At 40.8% G+C, this 23,351-nt stretch overlaps 1 protein-coding gene across 3 annotated transcripts in view; it reads left to right on the top strand.

Annotated features, from left to right (window-relative positions):
* HS1BP3 (HCLS1 binding protein 3) overlaps positions 1–23,351 on the top strand; it is a 279,416-nt gene that overhangs the window by 97,794 nt on the left and 158,271 nt on the right. For all 3 annotated transcript variants that reach the window (XM_089657353.1, XM_089657351.1, XM_089657352.1), the window contains exon 5: positions 20,280–20,449. In XM_089657353.1, coding sequence (XP_089513479.1) covers positions 20,280–20,449 — 170 coding nt within the window. The remainder of the gene's footprint in view (positions 1–20,279; positions 20,450–23,351) is intronic.

The raw sequence follows: 23,351 nt of genomic DNA, 5'->3' as shown, positions 1-23,351 counted from the left end.
AATCATAGGTATAAATAAACATAATTTGTGCACTGCCAATAATTGTGTGCCTCAGCTACTGCAATCACCAATAATGTGTGTTCATCACATTTAAACCGTAAAATAAAAGACACTTGATGCTGTATATTTTTATTTTACGCTCATAGGTATATCAACTCACTAGCATCTACCCAAAAATGAAATAATACATTTGAGCAGGCTGGCCTTTTACTTCCAAATCCCCATTTGCTTCTAATGTCTTTGTGTAGTAACACTATTGTAAAGCCTTCTTTTAGGATGTGCTTAGTGATTCCTGCATTTTATAACCATATCCTGCATTTTCCTTAGACCGGAGTTCCTCTATAACTGGTGTTAATTATAATTATACTGTCTTTTCCTGTTTATGTAAGCTAGATTTTATGATTCACCCGGATATTAGAGGACAATTTAAATTAGATATGTACAGTACATCATTTATTGTTTTAATCCACTTTCATGAAACATGTATGAAGTTTACATCAGACAATTAATTTTCCTGTTTGTGAGGAAAGGTGTGTAGTAAAAGGGGAAGGTTGAGGAGTAATGAGGAACGTAATTACCACCAGAGTATTAATAATAGCCAAGTAATTGTGTGGCAATTTGCTGTGATCTAGATAGCAGGTGATAAAAGTTTAAAAGTAATGAATATAACTCCATAACCTTGATAGTGATAGAGCAGCTGCTTTTCCATGTGATGTACATCTACCAGGGCTGGGCTTCCTAATGGGGACATGCTATTAACATTGAATGTCCTTTCCTATTCAACTGCCCGTGTTGTTATTTTGTTAAGAACCCTCTGTAATATGTAACTGTCCTTATAAATCCCTGCTCAGCTGGCCTATCACCATTTCCCATGGGATACCACTGATAACTATGACTGGGCAGCATTGTGCAACAGCCACTGTTGACCTTATTGGGTAACAATTTTATGTCTAAATAAGTGATTCCTTTAAAAAAAAATAAAAAATAGCAAATGTCATACTTACCCTCGCTGTGCAATGGGTTCACACAGAGCAGCTCCAATCCTCCACTTTTTGGGTCCCCTGCTGGTGCTACTGGCTCCTCTCCCTCTCAGGCTGCCCACCATTGCGGGACACACAGAGTATGGCTTGACCCCGCCACCACTCCCTCCTCACTAGCTGTGATTGACAGCAGTGGGAGCCAGTGGCTCCTGCTGCTTTCTCTAAGCCAGTGAAAACTGAGAGCTGAGAGAGCCTCTGCTCTTGTGCACATTCCAGGATCAAGATCGGTCTCAGGTGGGTATAAGTTAAAAACCTTATGCCTTTACAGCCACTTTACAGTATAATCAACCCTCTAACAAAAAAATGTAACTACAATGCAAGTACCCATTATATCGCTAAAGGTTAATAAAAGAGTGAAATTCCCCTTTCACTCTCTTAAATTCCATGTGTTAAGTATTTTCATTTTGTTCAGTATACGAGTTTCTACAATTACACATACTGGATTTATGGTCGAAGACAGCCTTTTTCAACCTTTATAAACCGGAGGTTCCATTGAAATCACTTTCTGGCCTCAGGGAACCCCTGCAAATAATTACTATATCTGCAGCTCATGGTACATATAGTGCGATGGTCATTGGGAAGGATGCTCCTTACATTGGTGGTCATTGGGAGTAATGCTCCTTACATTGGTGGTCATTAGGAAGAATGCCCTTAGATTGGTGATCAGTCCCCCCTTTACAGATAGCTAAAAACACTGTTGGTGTCAGTGAGAACTTATCTGAGAGGCAGAAATTGCTCATTGCTTAAGGAACCCCTGGCAATCTCTAGAGGAAACCCAGGGTTCCATGGAACCCTGTTGAGAAAGGCTGTTTAAAGAGATAACACACATTAGGATTTATAGAACCCATATTTGCTTTGTGTAAAGGTTTGCTTATTTTTATTTGATGTGCATAGCAATTACAACTATTTCTGTCACGCTCCTTCCGGTTCAAAGGTTTCGCAAAAGGATTTTCAGGTTTCAAAAATATTTCTGAGCCTACATTTCTGTTTTAGAAACTCCTTCACCCACTTGACATGGAACACAAAGGTTAATTTCCCCAAGAACAATGTAATAATTGGAGGATCAGGATAAATCATTTTATGTAGAATGAATGGAGATTTCCATGTATATTTATACATATATAACATCCCCTTTTCCAGATGTATCAATGACATTGCACTGCTCACTAGATATAAATACAGTGGTATAATTAATTCTGATTTCAGATTCCACCAGGGACATGCTGCAGTCAAAAAACATAATTCGAGATTTACTGGCAGGCATCCAGGATGACTGTACCGTATGTTACTATATAGCTGAAGGAAAGATGTTGGATTATGTAAACTCTCTCAGGACAAGTGCTGATATAAATGCTTAGCCACTTGTGGATTAAGGGTGTGCTAGGTATGCCCTGCAGGACTTCAGATAAAGAAAGTGTACCAATAAAATAAGTCTACTTTTCATCAAAAGAATTAATTGTTTTAGGAGAAAATGATCCAGAAAAAATATGTAGATCAGGAATTTTCTTTGACTTCACTGGCTGCATGCTTCTTTCCAGACTCAGAAAGTAGCACTGTGGCTGCTGATTTTTGTCTAGCTTTGTTTGACTGAAACTTCTGACAGAACTCTCTGATACATGATGTGCCACTGCCTTGATTCACTGATGATCAGTCATCCACTTGTAAGTAAATTGCAGTTCGAGAGCTCATGGTCTGTAAACAACATAGGCTAATTGGAGACTGTAAATATAAAAAAAACTATCCTAATCTTTCACCTGCTGGCCTTAAAGAAGAAAGCAAAATATTAAAGGATAAGTTCACCTTTAGTAACATGTTACTAAAGCACCTGCCCGCACCCTGACCTGATACCCCATTGGGATGGGGGATTGTCTTCTCGCACCCGCTCTCACAATTCTAAAACAGTGTGCCTGTGCGGTTCTCTGAACACACAGCCGCCTCATTCATTCACAGAGTTCTGTGAAGAAATGAACTACAAGTACCATCGTCCACCATGACCTAGGCTTGGGGCAGGTGAGAGAACAATAGGAAAACAAAGAGGGGAACAAAAGAGGAAAAGGAAATAAGAGGGCAAAGTGAGTCCCAGGGGTCATCTAGGTAGCTGAATCGACAAAGGAAGGTACTGATCAGGATGTCACCAAATGATCAAGGCGCTAAGAGAGATTCATTAAAGTCAGGGGGTAGAATACTGTCCACCAATAAATGACATATTCATATAACTATGAATCCTATCCTGCAAGACAGCCACACTCTTTGCATGTTTCATTGCTTGGGTTATCCTGTGCTTAGTTGCAAGGGTGCAAAAAGCAAGCATTTTCCAAGCTCAATCAATCTGTGATGATTTAAAGCAGGAGTTTAAATTGGTCTTTCATCAACGATGGCCTGGACCCTTAAAACATTTTCTGGTGGGGGCAGGATAGGCTTCCCTGAAGAGGTGGATTGTCAAGGATTGTCTAAAAATAGACAGAGTAGGAGACAGTGGGACAGAGTGGGGTAGGGATTTCCATAGGATGGGAGAGACTCGGGAAAAGTCCTGGAGGTGAGAATGGGAGGAAGTGACAAGGGAGCTAGAGAGCAGGAGGTCTTGGAAAGAATGAAGATGATGGTTTGGTTGGTATTTTGAGACTAAGTAATGTAGCTGGGGTCTGAGTTGTGGATGACTTTGTAAGCTGTTGTTAGTATTTTTAATTTAATTTGTTGGGTGAGCAGAAGCCAGTGGAGGGATTGGCTGAGAGGAGTAGCAGACACTGAATGGTTGTTAAGGTGGATGATTTTGGCAGCTGCATTCATTGTGGACTGAAGAGGGGATAACCTATGTAAAGGTAAGCCAATGAGGAGGGAGTTGCAGTAGTCGAGGGGAGAGATGACCAAAGAGTGAATTAGAAGCATTGTGGTGTCATTGGTTAGGAAGAGGTGTATTTTGTAGATGTTGCGTAGGTTGAGGGGGCAAGCTTTGGACAGTGATTGGATGTGAGGCCGAAAGGATAGTTCAGAGTCCAGAATAACACCTAGCACCTTGGCTTGCAGGGATGGGTTGATAGTTGTGCCATCAATCTTCAGTCAGTGGAAGAGGCACGTGAGGGGGGAAATATTATGAGGTCGGTTTTGGATAGATTGAGTTTGAAGAAGTGGTGTGACATCCAGTCTGATATGTCTGTTAGTAAATTAGTGATGCGTGTGGAGACTGATGGAGTGAGCTGAGGGGTAGAGAGATAAATTTGGGTGTCATCAGCGTAGAAATGGTATTGGAAGCCATATCAACTAACCCAGGGAGGAAGTGTAGATCAAGATTAGAAGAGGTCCAAGAATAGAACCTTGAGGAACCCCGACAGAGAAAGGAAGAGGAGAGGAGGAAGTAAAATTGTAATTGATGCTAAAGGTGCGGTGGGATAAGTAGGATGAGAACCAGCGAAAAGTGCAGTCATGAGGACCAAAGCAGTGGAGTGTTTTTGAGGAGGAGGAGGTGGTGGTGGTCCAATGTGTCAAAGGCAGCAGAGAGGTCCAGGAGTACAGAATAGTGTCCATTGGTTTTAGCCATTAGATTGCTTGTGAGTTTCTGTGGAGTGTTGAGAGTGAAATGCAGACTGAAGGGAATCGAGAAGGGTATTTTCAGTGAAATGGTTGCTCAGTCAGTTGTAGATTAGACACTCAAGGATTTGCATGGTTCAGTGTTCTCTGTATAGCACTACTGAGCTTGCCAGCCATGTATAAATGAGTAAATTAAATCTGCTACAGTGCCCTGGAAAAAGTATTCATACCTCTTAAAATTTTCCACATTTTGTCATGTTTCAACCAAAAACATAAATGTATTTTATGTGATAAACCAACACAACATATTTGTGAAGTGGAAGGAAAATGATAAATGGTTTTCAACATTTTTTACAAATATCTGAAAAGTGTGGCATGCATTTGTGTTCAGCCCCCTTTACTCTGATACTTCTTTACTAAAATCTAGTGGAACCAATCGCCTTCATAAGTCACCTAATTAGTAAACAGATTCCACCTGTGTGTAATTTAATTTCAGTATAACTACAGCTGTTCTGTGAAGCCCTCGGAGGTTTATTAGAGGACATTAGTGAACAAACAGCATCATGAAGGCCAAGGAACACACCAGACAGGTCAGGTATAAAGTTGTGGAGAAGTTTAAAGCAGGGTTAGGACACGGAGCACTATTCAATCCATCATCCAAAAATGGAGAGAGTACGGCAAATCTGCAAACCTACCAAGACATAGCCATCCACCTAAACTGACAGGCCAGGCAGGGAGAGCATTAACCAGAGAAGCAGCAAAGAGGCCCATGGTAACTCCGGTGGGAAAATCTATCCACAGGACAACTATTAGTTATGCACTCCACACATCTGGCCTTTATGGAAAAGTAGCAAGAAGAAAGTCATTGTTGAAAGAAAGCCATAAGAAGTTCTGTTTGCGAGAAGCTATGTGGGGGACACAGCAAACATGTGGAAGAAGATGCTCTGGTCAGATGAGACCAAAATTAAATTTTTTGGCCTAAAAGCAAAACGCTATTTGTGGTGGAAAGCTAACTGCACATCCACCTGAACACACCGTCCCCACCGCGAAACGTGGTGGCAGCATCAGGTTGTGGGGATGCTTTTATTCAGCAGGGACATGGAAGCTGGTCAGAGTTGATGGGAAGATGGATGGAGCCAAATACAGGGCAATCTTAGAAGAAAACCTGTTAGAGTCCACAAAAGACCTGAGACTGGGGCGGAGGTTCACCTTCCAGCAGGACGACAACCCTAAACATACAGCCAGAAATACAATGGAATGGTGTAGATCAAAGCATATTCATGTGTTAGAATGGCCCAGTCAAAATCCAGACCTAAATCCAATTGAGAATCTGTGGCAAGATTTGAAAATTGCTGTTCACAAACCCTCTCCATCCAATCTGACAGCTTGAGCTATTTTGCAAAGAAGAATGGGCAAACATTTCACTCTCTAGATGTGCAAAGCTAGTAGAGACATCCCCAAAAAGACTTGCAGCTGTAATTGCAGCGAAAGGTGGTTCTACAAATTATTTACTCAGGGGAGCTGAATAAAAATGCACGCCACACTTTTCAGATATTTATTTGTAAAGAATTTTGAAAACCATTTATCATTTTCCTTCCACTTTACAATTCTGTGCCACTTTGTGTTGGTCTATCACATACAAGCTCAATAAAATACATTTACATTTTTGGTTGTAACATGACAACATGTGGAAAATTTCAAGGGGTATGAATATTTTTTCAAGGCACTGTATATCCACAATCAAGCTGTAGGGTTTTAGGATTGTGTATATGATGGTTTTCTGTTTGATTTTTCTAATGGTTGAAATAGATGTGTTTTGTCTATTTTCAACTTGACTGGAGGACAGATGCAGCATCCACCTAGGTGAGCATGACTGTTTTTTTTAACATTCCCAACTTCTCTTTTAAAGTGATGAATATTCCCTAGTTAGCTAGGTGGTTTGATGTATTGCACTTTGTTTTTGTTGAAAAAAAATCACTTGTGATGTAATCTGTTCATGTTTTTGGTCACAAGTTAAATTTCTATTATAATGAGTAATTCTGTATTGTTGAGGACTTCTGATGAGGTTCCATCTCCTCCGATAACCTGTTGACCCGGGTGAATTACAGGAAATGGTGAATCAATAGGCGTCCTCTCCAAGAGTTGCTATTCCTTGTTGTAGATGGGTTTAGCCTCTCCATGGTTTTCAATTGAGCAAAGTGCTGAGCAGGATTTTCAGAACAATGCAGGAGTTTAGGCGGTGAAATATATGTTTTGTTCAAACAATCGAATGGGCAATAAAAAGGGGCCTCTGGTGTGTTGGAGCTGACTTCCTGTCTGGATTGTCCTGTCCTACTCTTGGGACTTTGACTCCTGTCTCCTGTCTGCTCTGCACTGTGTCCTGGCGCTTGTGCTTGTCTTTTGTTATTTATTCTAAAATGGAACTTTAGATTTGAGGTCATAACAGGGCACAATGTGAGTTTTAATGCACAGAGGGAGGGAGAGACAACAAATGTTGTCAACAAAGAGATAATGATGAAAATGGCACCAATAAAAAAAGGTCATGGGTAGGTCACGTTCATATTTTTTGATAGACTGAGGCAGTGTTTCTCAACCTTTTTTCTGTCAAGGCACCCTTTAAAATTATGAATAATCTCGAGTCACCCTTGAGATTGTGCAGAATTTCAAAGGCACCCAAATCTAAAATGTAAAAAACTATTTTACACACATGTAGTACCCCCAATGTTAGAGGTGATTTATTCTTCCAAAGCAAATACACCTTTGTACACTGGTACCGACTAGTATTCAAGTGTGCCTCTGTTTATCTCCCTCACTCTGCTAATGTGACCCAGTGCTGACTGAGAGGGGCAAACAAGGATGATGTGCATGCACCCCACGTCCTCCTTATCAACTGATGTCATTGGTTGTTAGGATGCAGGCAGCTAGAAGGTCATAACATTGCACAATGAAAACCTGTGGCTTTGTGTACTAAAAGGCAGGATTGATCCACCTATCCACCTGCTGACTTCTATACAATTTTCTGGGCATTTTGCCAAGGCACCCCTGATGAAGCCTGAAGGCACACTAGGCTGGACTGAGGAATAGAAAATTATTCTAATTCATGAATTTAGAATTAAGGAACCAGCCAGTCCTATGTAGGAGCTAGTAGACACATTTAGTTACTCTGTAACTTGGTATGAGGCATCTGATTAGGTCAAAGAATGTTTTTAGCCAAGTAGCTCAATACACGTGGATAGCCAACGTAGGGTTTAGTCCCCATTCACATTATTGTTTTACCAACACATTTGACACAGTGTGGTGTGATGAAGTACCATATAGAAGCAGGTCAGTCATGGCAGCCTCCATAATTTGAATGGGATAGCAAAGCACCTTATTGCTTTGAAAAGCAGATATGCACTATTTTTCTCAACACCACTCACCAGATCACTTCTGGCACATATTAATACATATTTTTGTTTAATTTATATCAATAAATGTTTTTTATTTATTTTTATTATTTCATGCCTTGTAGTTACCTGAATTAGAATTTCTACTGTAGAGCAGAGCTCAGACTTAGAGGTGGAGAAGCAGCCCAAGGAGCCAATGTGATAAAAAGAAGCATTCTGATAAAAGAGAGGAGAGTGACGAAGAGAAGAGAGCAGAGTTGACTAAGAGATGAGCTCATCAGTCTTCTCCCTCTCCTTTCACTGTTTAGTCACAGGCTGGGGAAGGGAGAAGACCTGTATGTGTTACATAACTGCTGTAGAAATAATCAGGTCTCATGCCCTGCCCTGTGCTGTGTAAATTTCAGAACTAGATGGGTAAAAATACAAATGATGTGGTATGTAAAACTCTACTATATGAGTAAGATTTCATTTTGTTAAAGCTATGTGTGTCACATTAAATTGCAGATTTTTAACTTAAAATACACTTTTCTCTTTTTTCATCTTTAGTTGCATCTCAGTGTTGCTGATCTGCAGCCTTTTTGGTGTTGAGTTACTAAAGCTGGAGCACTCAGAATCTGGTGTAGCTGTGCATGGCATCCAATCAGCTTCTAACTTCAGCTTGTTCAGTTAAAGTGGAACTGCACTGCATCTGAGCACCACAAACCAAAAATGCTATTCAATTCATTTTTATTATTCAAAGCAAACTCCTCTATCCATCCATGTCTCCATGCTTTATTTGCTGAGAAATCATATTGAAAAGCACCTGCTGACATTTCTGGCTATGGCCATCTTTAGTAAGGGCAGATGATTCATGTATCATTTACTTCCTGGAATCCATGTGCCCTTACCTCAGGCATAAGCTGAGCTGAGACCTCCTCCCTCCTGAAGACTTCTGCAATGTATGACATCATTTACCTGGATCTGAAAACCAGGAAGTAACTGTAGAAATGTAAAAAAAAAGTATATAATAAGTAAATATGATTTACTTTCCTATCTATTTACTAATGCCAATAGCATAAGGATTAAAAATAGCCCATGTTGACTGAGAGAGTAAAGTTCCACTTTAAGCTTTGACAAGAAAAAAACCTAGAAGCTGATTGGTTTTTATGCAGAGCTGCTCCAGATTTTGCACTCTCCGGTTTTAGTAAATAAACCCCTTGTCTACCTGCATGCACTCCAGTAAAGCTACCTGGAATTTCTCAGGTTGGGTTCACTGGTAGTGACAACCATGGACAATGCCTGTTTAATATGTGTACAATCAACCACTTGTAGTTTCGATCACAAGACAGAGTGACAGTTTAAGAGCCCAACTGGGAGGCAGGGACTGTCCCACTACAGCAGGAAGAGTCTGAATAAGGCCCTTTATGTCAGGATGATTAGGTATTATATTAACCTCTTACCAAAAAGCTACAACAGGAAGTGAGAGAAAATCTCCCCAGTGGGACACAGATGGAAAGAAATTCTGACAGGGGTTGTAACATTCCCTCATTTTATCCAAAATAGAAAATAAAAAAAAAGTTTTGCCTAAAGTTCTACTTTATTAAATGAGACACTCAGAGGTTTTAGAAGTATGTACTAACAGAGAAATGTTTTCTGGTTACCACCCTAATATTATCCTTTTCTTGCCAATTTAACGCTTCTAAGTTTAGCAGCTCAGAAATTCTCTGGAGACAAAGTTTATTCTGTTACAAATGTTTCCATTTTAGAATTCATAGGATGTTTATAAATCACTGCCAAGTTACGGGGCAGAATCCACATTATTCGGAGACATTTCACCCTGCAAATCAGCTGCAAGTTTTGTTTGTCACCACAATTCTTTTATTCACTTTTATAGCACTAGCATATTCCACAGTAGAGTGCATCTCTCTGCTCGCATCAGCCTTTGCTTACAACCTAATGTCCCTTTCACAGTCATACATACAACACCCAAATCCTTTATTAATTTTAAAGTGGTTGTAAACTGTTATATACACACCCAGGGAAATGACTAGCTTCAGGTGATACACAGAGATGAAGAAAATCCTCCTACATAAGTTGTACCTGTTTATCTGCAGCCATCTCTTATCCACAGCTGTTAAAATTTTACAGTCTACACAGCATTTCTGAGCTTCCAGAGACAGAGGGAGGGAATTTGATGTCACACACAGCATAGCAGGGAGCTGAGTGTAATCTGAGACCTGAGTAGAGGTAATGGACATTTCCTCCTGTACACTGTCTCATAGGGAACATGCACTGCTGAGACTGTCAGTCGCAGGCTGTGTGCTGGAGCACCCCCTCCCCTGTCACTCATGATTGCTTGGAGTCAGCATAACCTGTCAGAAGTGACTCATGCAGATAGCAGAGGGAAGAACCACAGACAGAAATCACACTAGGAGCTTTGGACCGAGTCAAGTACACACTGTAGAAGAATATATGTTTTGTTCATTTTTTATTTCAGAGGTTTAAAACCACTTTAAAATGTTAATGTAATTTCAAAAGTCTATTTCAATATTTTACATCTGCAGCTTGTATTAAAATAACCCCTGGTGATCCTGCCATGAAGGCCCTTGTTAGGTACTTCCTGTTACAAGGTAGCAACACTCTGTCCCTGTGTCCCAGCTCTGACTTCTGCTAATCACACAGTCTAATGATGGAGATTATAAGTATCCATTGCAGTGCACATCAAACAGGCTTGGTCTTTTGTCATCATTAGGAGACCAACCCTGAAAGACGCCTTTGGATTCATCACTGGAGTGCAGGTAGATAGAATGAGACTGCAACAGATCAACAGCAAACAAATCATAAACCAAAGGAAAAAATGATTTAAAAAAAACATAATTGTTTATGATACATGTTGCTTTAGCAAACTAAAAGCCATTCAGTTAAGGTTTACATCTTGTTAACATTCTGTTTTTTGGCTGTGAGATAAAACTAGGACACCCGAAGAAAGCTCACACAAATATGTGAAGAAAAACTTCATGACAAGTGTCTCCAGTAGGAATGTAATTATTGACCTTATTTCTACAAGTCTATGTCCCATAAAGAATAACACACATCTGTCTATAGTGCGTGAGTGGGCATCATAAAATACATTATCCATAGGTCAACTTTCAAACTTTGCATACAGAATATGCCTTGGTTTGAGCAGCTTTTTCATCTAACGGGTATGTTTTGTTAGTTTTGCTTCTTAGTTTTACAAATATACTTACTGAGCAGTTTATTAAGAACATAATGGGTAAGACCTCCCTTTGGCCTCAGTACTTCATGGCATAGATTCAACAAGCATTTCCATTAAGTTTCTGGTCCATTTGACATGACTGCATTATACAGTTTCTGTAGATTGTTCGTTTAACATTGATGCTGCAAATCTCCCTTTCCATGAACACATCCCAAAGTGTCCCTTTGGATTCCAGTTGGTGAATGACCTACCATCTGTATGCCTCAGATTTCAGATTCAAATTTCAAATTCAGATCTCACCAGACCAGGCTACGTTCTTCTAGTGTGCAACTGTCCACTAAAAGCCTCAGCTTTTAGTTCTCGACTGACAGAAGTAGAAACTGATGTGGTCTTCTGCTTTTGTGCAAACTGAGAGGCTTTCATTTCAGATGGGGCAGCACAGTGGCTAAATGGTTAGCACTACCGCCTGGCAGTACTAGGGACGTTGGTTCGAATCCCAGCCACGGCACCACCTGCCTGGAGTTTGCATGTTCTCCCTGTGCCTGCGTGGGTTTCCTCCGGGTACTCCGGTTTCCTCCCACACTCCAAAGACATGCTGGTAGGTTAATTGAATCCTGTCTAAATTGGCCCTAGTATGTGTATGTATGAATGTAAGTTAGGGACCTTAGATTGTACGCCCCTGGAGAGTTAGGGACTGATGTGAATGCATAATATATATGTAAAGCGTTGCGTAAATTCACGGTGCTATATAAGTACCTGAAATAAATAAAAATAAATCTCACCACAGTTGTGCATAGTGATAATCTGAGCCATAGTGGATATACATACATACAGATATACAGTCATGGCCGAAATTGTTGGCACCCTTGATATTTCTCCAGGAAATCATGTATTTCTCACGAAACGTATTGCATTAACACATGTTTTGCTATACACATGTTTATTCCCTTTGTGTGTATTGGGACAAAACAAAAAAAGGGAGGAAAGAAAGCAAATTCGACATAATGTCACACAAACCTCCAAAAATGGGCTGGACAAAAGTATTGGCACCCTTTCACAACTGCGGATAAATAAGAATGTTACAAGCATGTGATGCTCCTGTAAACTCACCTGGGGCAAGTAACAGGTGTGGGCAATATAGAAATCACACCTGAAAGCAGATAAAAAGGAGAGACGTTCACTTAACCTTTGCATTGTGTGTCTGTCTGTGCCACACTAAGCATGGACAACAGAAAGAGGAGACGAGAACTGTCTGAGGACCTGAGAACCAAAATTGTGGCAAAATATCAACAATCTCAAGGTTACAAGTCCATCTCCAGAGAACTAGATTTGCCTTTGTCCACAGTGCGCAACATTATCAAGAAGTTTGCAACCCATGGCACTGTAGCTAATCTCCCTGGTCGTGGACGGATGAGGAAAATTGATGAAAGATTGCAACGCAGAATAGTCCGGATGGTGGATAAGCAGCCCCAAACATGTTCCAAAGACATTCAAGCTGTCCTGCAGGCTCAGGGAGCATCAGTGTCAGCGCGAACTATCCGTCAACATTTAAATGAAATGAAACGCTATGGCAGGAGACCCAGGAGGACCCCACTGCTGACACAGAGACATAAAAAAGCAAGACTACAGTTTGCCAAAATGTACTTGAGTAAGCCAAAAGCCTTCTGGGAAAACGTCTTGTGGACAGATGAGACCAAGATAGAGCTTTTCGGTAAAGCACATCATTCTACTGTTTACCGAAAACGGAATGAGGCCTACAAAGAACAAAACACAGTACCTACGGTAAAATATGGTGGAGGTTCAATGATGTTTTGGGGTTGTTTTGCTGCCTCTGGCACTGGGTGCCTTGACTGTGTGCAAGGCATCATGAAATCTGAGGATTACCAAAGGATTTTGGGTCGCACTGTAGGGCCCAGTGTCAGAAAGCTGGGTTTGCGTCCAAGATCCTGGGTCTTCCAGCAGGACAATGACCCCAAACATACGTCAAAAAGCACTCAGAAATGGATGGCAAAGAAGCGCTGGAGAGTTCTGAAGTGGCCAGCAATGAGCCCAGATCTAAATCCCATTGAACACCTGTGGAGAGATCTTAAAATTGCTGTTGGGAAAAGGTGTCCTTCCAATAAGAGAGACCTGGAGCTGTTTGCAAAGGAAGAGTGGTCCAAAATTCCGGGTGAGAGGTGTCAGAAGCTTATTGATGGTTATAGGAAGCGACTGATTTCAGTTATGTTTTCCAAAGGGTGTGCAACCAAATATTAAGTTAAGGGTGCCAATACTTTTGTCCAGCCCATTTTTGGGGTTTTGTGTGACATTATGTCATATTTGCTTTTCTGCCTCTGTTTTATATTTGTTCCAATACATACAAAGGGAATAAACATGTGTATAGCAAAACATGTGTTAATGCAATACCTTTTTTGTGTGAAATACTTGATTTTCAGGAAAAATATCAAGGGTGCCAACAATTTCGGCCATTACTGTATATATAATTTTTTTTGACAGATCAAGGTCTAGAGCACGGAGACTTCAAAGTGCCTTGGGTGGGAAGAAGTCTCCAACCCAGTGTCTGGGTCTTGTTAAAGACCAGAAGGGTATGTGTCCAGGTGCACACAGCCCTTATAATGAAGGCTTGAGGATAGCTCAGGGCTCCCATTTTGGAGGCAGGGCTCCGCTTGAGAGACAGAAAGTCTTTGTTCTGCAGTCAGTAAGGCTGCATGGGGTAGCCAGATTTTGTATGTCTGCATAAGGTAGGTGCCGCTGGTGGCAGAGCAGCAGGAAGCTGAAAAGTAAGCCGTGTGCATTGGTCTGGGGGGGATCAGACCTAAGGAATAGGCTTGAGACTTGAAGCAGCCATGTAGCAAGAGCGAGCCAAGAGGCTGAAGTATTTTGTTTTGCAATTAACAGTGATGGTGAAAACCCCTGCGTGAGCAACTATTTTCTATGTGGAGTTTTGACTGTTTTGTTTAATAAAAGTGGGCCAGCCCTTAAATTGAACTTTTGGAGTGGTCTAAAGGCACTGGGAAGCACTACCACTGAGCTAACAATTCCCCAATTATGTGCGTGTGTGTATATATATATATATATATATATTACATGTGGATCTTTGAGTTCATACAAAAGCTGTTGACATACTTTCATAATAAAATTTACGTCTTAGACATACAGGTATATTGTGCATTTCATACCATTTTTTATAAAAGAAACAGGAACCATCCCGACCCCAGAGCTGGATAAAGCACATTTGAGGATGGAAGTTGGTTTGGTTTGGCTCATTTCCTGTCCTTGAATGCCTTGTCATGGGTAAGTGCATTCAGCCAGGTTGTTCAGGATGTTTTTCTAGATTTCCTTTTTTTTTTTTTTTTTAAGCAATGTAGTATTAATATTTTGGTAAGACCAGCCAAGACCACTATGCTGTTTGATGAGGGCTACACTGAAATGTCTGAAGGACATGTTCATTTTTAGTAAAAATTTTGTTGGTCACCCTCCTTAACTTACCTTAAACCGCCCAAACATAGTTACCCCATAATGACAGCTGTAGTCACCATGGCAGTTTACCTCCTCTTTGACATTGGCCCCCTATTGACTTTATAGGACCTTACTCCAAATGACTATTTTTGGAGCATGTAAACAATGTAAGAGATTGTGCTAACCCTTCTTGATGACCTCCCACCCTTTTTATTTTTGGGCCCTGTGTAGAAGCGCATCCGGCATTGGTAACTTGGTTTGCATTGGTAGTACTCTTTAATTTACTGAGGCTAAATGAAGAAGAAAGTGGTAAGCACTGCAAGTAATCCAAGATGGTTATTCACTGTATCTGCACATAATGAGGAAACATTGAGAGCAAGTGTACATCTACACAGTAGAGACAGCCAGATTGTGCTTTCATTATGTGTTATGATTACACAGCCTCCCACCACAAACTATCTCTCCACAGGCACTTGTCTTAGTTGCTAAGATATGAAAACACATAATTAGGACATTTCGTTCCATAGCAAGAAAAGTTTGTCTCCACAGTGTACCATTCAGTTCAAACACTTGAAAGCATTTAGCCAGGCCATTTCAGCTTCAACAAGAAGGAATGCACCTTTTTTGTTATGCATCTATGTTATTGTGTGAGACGTTCTGTAAAAATAATCTTGGCTAAAGTAAATTCATTCTGCAATTTGTGTTAATTGGGCCTCCCAAGTTGCCTTCTTGGAAACATGCAATTGTTGCCCTGTATAGCATACGGAACGATGGGTGTATTGAAAAAATGTTTGCAACCTTCTGATATGACCCACTCCATAAGGCTCAAAATAGGTACAAAATTGTGTTCAGATAGGTTCAGAAACACAGTACATTGTCCTGGGAATTCATAAAGTGTATTGTACACGCTTACTAAAAATCTGTCTTCTGTTCATGTGATAAATGTCACATTGATGTACAAGTTAGTAAGGTGTATGTGAACCACCATTTCAACTTACTCCAAAAAAATGGGTCTTATTTAGCACCTCCTTTCTTGTTAACGTGGTGGTTGTTCCTTTGAAATTTGTCACAGCCATAACAACAAAATGTAAAAGTGCTGCACTTGATAACTGCCTGAATTTGCTGCATGCATCAGAAAAAGCATTGGAACTGACAAGGTTTTTAAGATTTTGGAGCAGGTCTTTTGAATAAGGCCATACTTCAAAAAAAAAGTCGCAATTACTTTATTGAATCACTCTGTGCATTTTGGAGGGTTGTAAAATAGTCTGCTTCTCGGATGGAGAGATGATGATAGGGATGCAGTATATTGTAAGTTTGTAGTTTGGGTAATAGCCTGCTACTGGGATAGAGAGGTGGTCATGGGGATGTAGTGTATTGTACATTTTAGAATTCAGGTAATAATCTGTTCCTGAGATAAAGAGGTGATCATAAGGATGTAGTATATTGTACATTTTAGAATTCAGGTAATAGCCTGCTTCTGGAATAGAGAGGTGGTAAAAGGTTCAGGAGTGCAGGATATTATATGTTTTGAAGTTCGGGTAATAGGCTGCTCCTGGGATAGAGAGGTGGTGATAGGGACATAGCATATTATATGCTTTGGGTTTTGTATTATCAATTGCTCCTGGGATGGAGAGGTAGTGATGGGGACGCACTTTATTGTGTGTTTTAGAGTTCACTGGTCATGGGATAGAGCAGGGGTGATAGGGATGTAATATATTATATGCTTTGGGCTTTGTATAATAATTTGTTCCTGGGATAGAGAGGTGGCGACAGGTTCAGGATCTCAGTATATTGTTATGTTTTGGAGTTTGTGCTGGACTGTTTGCTTTTATAGATTTACTTACAAGGGTGATTAGATGGTCTTCAGTGTGTTTTTTTTTTTCGTTTCTGTTTTATTTTGTATTATGCTACTAGGTGCTTTGCTAAAATGTAATGGTGTAGCAGTCTGTACCAGCTTCTTGATAATAAGAAATATCGTGATATCCAGTTTAGCATGGTCATTTTTTTTATTAAATCCTGTTAAAAAAAACTCCACCCAAACGGTGAAATGAAGAGTTGGTAAGCATAGGCCAGAACTGTACTTTTGAAAGGCACTCAGCAAAAAGATATATAAAATAGACAATTGGTTACTAAAGAACATACATTAGTGGAAATGTATATAATTTGATATATAAGACAGGATACCTAAAGATTTAATAAACAAGCATCCCTCGAAGAGTAAAGTTGGCCATGCACTAAGTAAATTGTTTTGGTTCTGAAACAATTGAAATCCACTTATTGGGTGGCCCTGCTGGCTCCACTTTGTTTGAAAGGTCAATCAATTAATGGAGTTTTGTCCAAGGAGCCTGCTGGAAAATTCTCAAACACTGGCTGCATCCAATCAGCTCAGTATCCTTGTCAAACACACTTCTAACCTTGTGTGATTTATACAAATTGGGTGTTATTGTTATAAATAAAATAACACCAATAATAATAATGCAGAGGTTAGTTTTATTTTTTATGGGGGGGGGGGGGGTTAAGTAGTTTCTATTCAAATACCTTTAGATCCTGTGCTACTAGTAGACACCACCACTCTCCCTATATTGACCACATAGTACCTCCTTGTATGTACTCACTGAAAATATGGTGTTCTTTTAATACTTAGAAGTGTTTAGTGGATATGAGATTATAATTTTAACAGAAATTTCCCTTTAAGATCATAAAGAATGCAATTAATCGGGCCGCAGTACTCCAAGTATTTTTCACCTGTACAGTATTAACTCACCAGGAAATGTCACTAACCCCTTCAATTAAATTAAACTGAGATTAGAGATTATAAAGAGAAATATATTCAGAATGGGTTTAAGTGGTCTCATGCCACATGTCAAACTTCTCTTTAATCTTTTATTCCAAAATACAGTCTAACCTTATATAAAACTGAAATTTAAAGTGAACCTGTAATTATAGCTGATTTCACCTTTTTTCTGGGAACTGGTTTGTAGCATTTAGCTGTGTAAAAAATACAAGGGGACATATCTTGTTGGGGTGGAGGGGAATTTGGAGGTCGTATGTTAAATTAGGAGTGCACCGAAATGAAAATTCTGGTACCAATACCAAACATTCAGGGTGTAGTGATCTGTCTTCAGCCATGTCCCTTGGACACAGTCAGTGACAGATCGCATCGGAGGGTTTAAGCTCAGCCGTCATTGTGCAATAGGCCAGGTGGGAAGAAGTTAAAGGGTTTCAGGTGCGCAGGCTATGCATGGGATGGGTGTCAGGTACGCAGGTGACACCCATCCCATGCACAACCTGCGCACCTGACACCCATCCCATGCACAGCCTGCGCACCCGTCACCCATCCCATGTACAGCCTGCGCACCCGACGCCCATCCCATGCACAGCCTGAGCACCCGGCGCCCATCCCATGCACAGCCTGAGCACCCGGCGCCCATCCCATGCACAGCCTGCGCACTCGACGCCCATCCCATGCACAGCCTGCGCACCCGACGCCCATCCCATGCACAGCCTGCGCACCCGACGCCCATCCCATGCACAGCCTGCGCACCCGATGCCCATCCCATGCACAGCCTGCGCACCCGACACCCATCCCATGCACAGCCTGCACACCCGACACTCATCCCATGCACAGCCTGCGTACCTGACAGTGTCATGGGATGGGTGTTAGGTGTGCAGGCTGTGCATGGAATGTGTGTCAGGTGCGCAGTCTGTGCATGGGATGGGTGTCATGACCCCCCTGACACCCATTTTATGCATAGCCTGCGGCCCCTGAAATCAGTTCCATGTATAGGCTGTTCCCCTTACCATGTAGCAAACTTAAAATGCAGCCCAGCTCGGTCCATCAAGCGGCGCGGCCACAAACACTGTGCATGTGCCAAGGCATCACTGCGCAGCCGCTCCTCCCTCCTGTACGAGGAGGGTCAGCACAACCCACATCTCTCCCTGGTCAGAACGGAGCAGGGCGGAACCAAGATGCAGCGGCACTCTCTTAATCTCCTCTCCTCTACAGCACTGGCCAAGGACATTTTCGGCACCTGTATTGGTTTGTTTGGCAACCAAAATTTCAGTGCATCCCTATGTGAAACTAGACTTACCTTTGCAGTTTTGCGTTTTAACCATTGCAGTTCCAGACCTTCTATATAAGGCCTTGGATGTCAAGTAGTTAAAGAAAAATAATTGCCAAAAATGAAAAATCCTTCTTGAATCTCCTAGGGCAGGGGTCAGCAACCAGTATTTGGTGGCCGACTGGTAGATCTTGATAGGGCTTGCTGACCCGTCATCCCAGAGCATCAGAGTGCAATGCAGAGGGACTACTTGTAAAGTTGGAGCTGTAGGGTTTGGTGCACCCCAGGAGTTGTGCTGCTCTTTCAGAAAGTGCACCACATCTGCAGGATATAATAGATGTCTGTGGAAAAGCGCAGCTAACCCAGGAATGTTACAGATGCACTGTGCTGCACCCACAGTGCAGGTAAACCGCAGAACACCTGCCCCAACCGCACCCCCTTTAGCTGCAGTGACCAGAAGTGTAGACATGCCGCAGCAGGAGTTATACGCCCTGTCATGGCTGGTGGCTGTAGCACCTGCCAAGCATGACCCATTCAAGTGAATTAGGCCGCTCTGCAAGTGCCCTGCAACCTTGTGTATTACAGCAAACCAGGAGTTAAAGCAGGCAGCGTTGTGTTGCTTTTCACCTCCTGCTTTAACCCATTGGACCCCGCAGAAACATAGTTATGGGGCGCTTGCAGGGAGGCTCCATTTACTTGAATGGATAATTATTGGCAGGATGTAGCACCCACTAAAAGCAACAGGGGTTTATTTCCTGTTGCGGCTTGTGTACACTTTTGGCTGCTGCCTCAGGGAAGGGGGTAAAGATTGGGAACGGTAAAACCATGACTCAACTGCAGGGTTTTAACACACTCACACTCACACTCTTACTTTATGTGTGAACAAGCTCTAAGGCTAGGTTCACACATATACAGGTTGTGTTTTAGCCGTTTTGCATTTTTGCCACGTTTATGATGCATTTTGCGTTTTACGTTTTTTGTTTTTTTTTTGTTTTTTTTTTGTTTTTTTTTATTCTTGTTGCTAGGCAGATTTAAAATGCAAAATGAAGCAAAAATGCACTACATGCTTTTCTGCAGCATTTCCATTGATGTCTATAGAACAAAAAACACAACTTTTTGCGTTCAAAAAAGTCCCTGACCCTTTCCAAAAAAAAACGCACTGGGTGAAAACGCACATGTGTAAACATGTCCCATAGGAAATCATGTTGAATGGACTGTACTGCATTTCTGCAAACTTACCCCTGCCTTAGGGGACCAAGACCTAAGGTGTCCTTTGTAAAACTAGACTTCCCTTTGCAGTCTTATGTGAGGTTCCTTTTTCTTTTACTGGCTTTTACTCCACTGGTGCTGCTCTTTCCCTACACACAGCCCAGTGGACAGGAAATGTCTTCAGAGAATGATGGTAATCTACCAGGTGCATGCGCTAAGCTGTTGATAGGGCTCATTATTCTGTCCCATCCTCCATGCAGAGTATTCTAAAGAGTGAGCAGTGCACAAACAATAAAGGCTGTCATTCATGGCTGTCCAGGCAGGGAGACATGGGTTTTTGCCCATTCTATGGTACGCCATTACTGTATTGTGTTGTTTATATGGTATCCTTTCATTATTCCAGAACAAAAATCAAAAAGAAAAAAGTCACCGCAAAGAAAGATGAAGCTCCCCAGATAAAACCCAAGTCCACCATGTCTTTGTTCAGCGATGAAGTGGATCCAGATGCAGATCTGTTTGAGCCAAGTAAAAGAGTTTCAGTCACTGGCAAGAAATCCTTTTCGGCATCAGACGGTGAGTGGTATTTAAGTCTCAGTATGTTGTGAATGGCATTGAGTAATTTATTTTTTACTTTCTCATTGATATATTTTTTTCATTGTTTTATTGTTTCTTCTGTTTCTGACATTTTTTTTCACTTTTCACGTTTTTGCACAGTTTAATTAACATCATGCAGACTTCCAATCAACCATGTGGCCTGTCTTCTTCTTCCTTCCCTCCCTTTTCTAGCCTTCTTGCCCTTTCATTATAGTTACTTCCAAAAAGTTAATCTTACGACGATCATATGTCATGGTAAAAAAGAGGTTAGCATTATTTCAATTCATAGCAGCCAAGCATTGTTTTAACAGACTTTCTTGTCCATCCCAAAGGAATAGTATGTCATCGACATACCTCTGCCACATCACTATGAAGCATGTGTACATCGAAAAAGCCTCATCCAACAAAACATTCTGCTTCCACACCCCCAGGTACAGGTTGGCGTAGGATGGGGCACAACAAGTCCCCATTGCCACGCCCTGTACCTGGAGGCAGTGGGAGCCGTGAAATAAAAAACATTATGATGTAAAATGAAATCCAGCATCTGTAGAATAAATTAATTGAATTTCCATTCTTGGATACTGCGTTGTAAACTATATCGTACAGCCTCAATTCCCTTTATATGTGGAATACTATTATGTAGTGATTCCACATCCACGGTAACCAAAAATGCTCTTTCAGGAATGTCTAAATTCTCAATAATTTGTAGTAAATGTATTGTATCCTTAACATAAGAGGCCAAAATGATCACATGGGATTTCAAATGTGCATCAATTACCTGGCCTATTCCCTCGGAAATAGAACCATTTTCAGAGATAATGAGCCTTCCAGGGGGATCAGCCAAGTCCTTGTGGACCTTGGGAAGTGCATAGATCGCAGTCACTTTTGGGTGCCTTGTTCGAATAAATTCCCACAACTCCTCAGAGATAATACCACTTCTAAATGCCCCATCCACCAGGTCATAAAATTCAAAATTTTCTGATAAAATGTTTTATTATTTAAAATCTTCAAACACATTTTTTCATACTTCGAATTGTCCATCAAGGCTATATTTCCTCCTTTATCGGAGGGTTTGATCGTTATTGTAGTATTTTGCCTTAAAGATTTTAGGTCCGATTTTTCTGCTGTATCTAGATTGTGCAATTCATCCTCAAAATTCAGTAACTCAATTTCCCTTGTAGTATGTTTCACAAATAAGGCTATATTTAAAATTTGATTCAAGGAAGGGAATTTAGATGATATCCTACAAAATTGTGTTCCACCTTCCTTTTCTTGTTTATTTTCAATATTATCCTCCAATAAAGCCTCTATATCTAGGGTATCTATTGGATCACCTTATTCATTCTCCTGTAGTAACAAATTCAAATCCCTAATTGCCTTGAAATCAGCCATTGTAAGGCCCATTGCACATTGTACATCTTCCTTTTCCTGTTTGACATAAAAGCTTTTAAGCAACAATTTTCTATCAAACAAATTAATATCCTTTATTGCCTCAAATGTATCTGTTTTCTCATTGGGGTAAAAGGATAGCCCCAGTGACAACATTTGTTTCTCCTCCACAGACAACTCATACGATGAAAGATTAATTATATTCAATCCCCCTTCGATGTCATTTTGACTACATGGGGTTCTATGCCTTTGTGATTTGTGATCAAATTGTTTGGTTTTTGTCTCTCTAAAAAAGTATCTTTTTGTTTCTTTGAGAGAGCTCCCATGTCTTTCTCAGTTCTACGTATTGTGTCTTGTAATTTAGTAGTTTTGGTGAGTGTAGCAACTGTGCTACCTCATGCACCACCTACTTTAATGTTGCTATTGTACTCCCCACCTTTTTCACCATGTGATGCTTCCACTAGTTGGAATTCAATTGTGTGCTTCTTAATAATTTTTTCAACTTCCCCCTCCTTTTGGTGTTGCTTATGAAAAGGACCTATCCATTTACGATATGGGTTCTGTGTCTGAGAAGAAAGTGATGAGGAGGAAATATAGAGAGAAAATGAATCTAATAGATTATTCCCATCATTTACATCATTTTGTTTAAACCTTTGTTGGCTTTTTCTAAAACTCTGGACATTTTGCCACCTATATGCTCTTCTTTCATTGAAGGATGTTTTATCTCGCCAATACTTTTTCTCCTTTTTTTAGGAGAATTTGTTTATTAAAGGTTTCCAAATGTTCATTTATATTATTTTCTAGCTCATTGTATTGAGCATGAATCTTCAATGGAGTCAGTTGCACATAAAGGGCTTCAATGTCCTTATCCAAACTTTGAATTTGTTTAACCTTTCTGGCAGTAATCCCGAGTGTAGCGCAGGGTTAATTTCAGTACCAGAAGCGGTAACCCTGAGCAACACTCGGGATTACACTGCAACTATCCCTCGAGCCTTACCTTGTCCCACGATCTCGCGAGGTCCTCCCGCTGTGTCCCCGGCCATATCCGCCAGCCAATGCCGGCATCTGTCTTCCGGATTCTGTTCCCTGCGAGCGTCGGGATGTATGGGGGGGCGGAACCGGTGGGAGATTCAAAAAAGTAAAAACATGACATACACACAATACACTGTAATCTCTTAGTATTACATTACTGTATCAAACCATTTCATCTAAATATTGTCCCTAGTGCTTTGTCCAGTGCCCTGCCTGTACTTTTACTGTTCTTTCTGCCTGGAAACTGAGAAACATCCATGGCATCCAAAAAGTGTCCCTTTAAGTCAAAAGAGGTTTTAGACCAGCTAGAAAACAGCGGTAGTGAATTAGAATCACTTGCAGAATTGAGTGATAATGATTCGTGGGGAAATTCATCATCAGGCACTGAAAACGATAATGCGACTTTGCTCAGCGATGTGCAAACTTTTTATTATTATTTTTTATAATTATTTATTATATT

Source organism: Staurois parvus, unplaced genomic scaffold (genome assembly GCF_062004578.1).
Source record: "Staurois parvus isolate SC_StPar_1 unplaced genomic scaffold, SC_StPar_1.0 ptg000985l, whole genome shotgun sequence".
NCBI classification, from domain to species: Eukaryota; Metazoa; Chordata; class Amphibia; order Anura; family Ranidae; genus Staurois; species Staurois parvus.
Note: the sequence above shows the minus strand (reverse complement) of the source record. Positions and strands in the feature narration are given on the sequence as shown.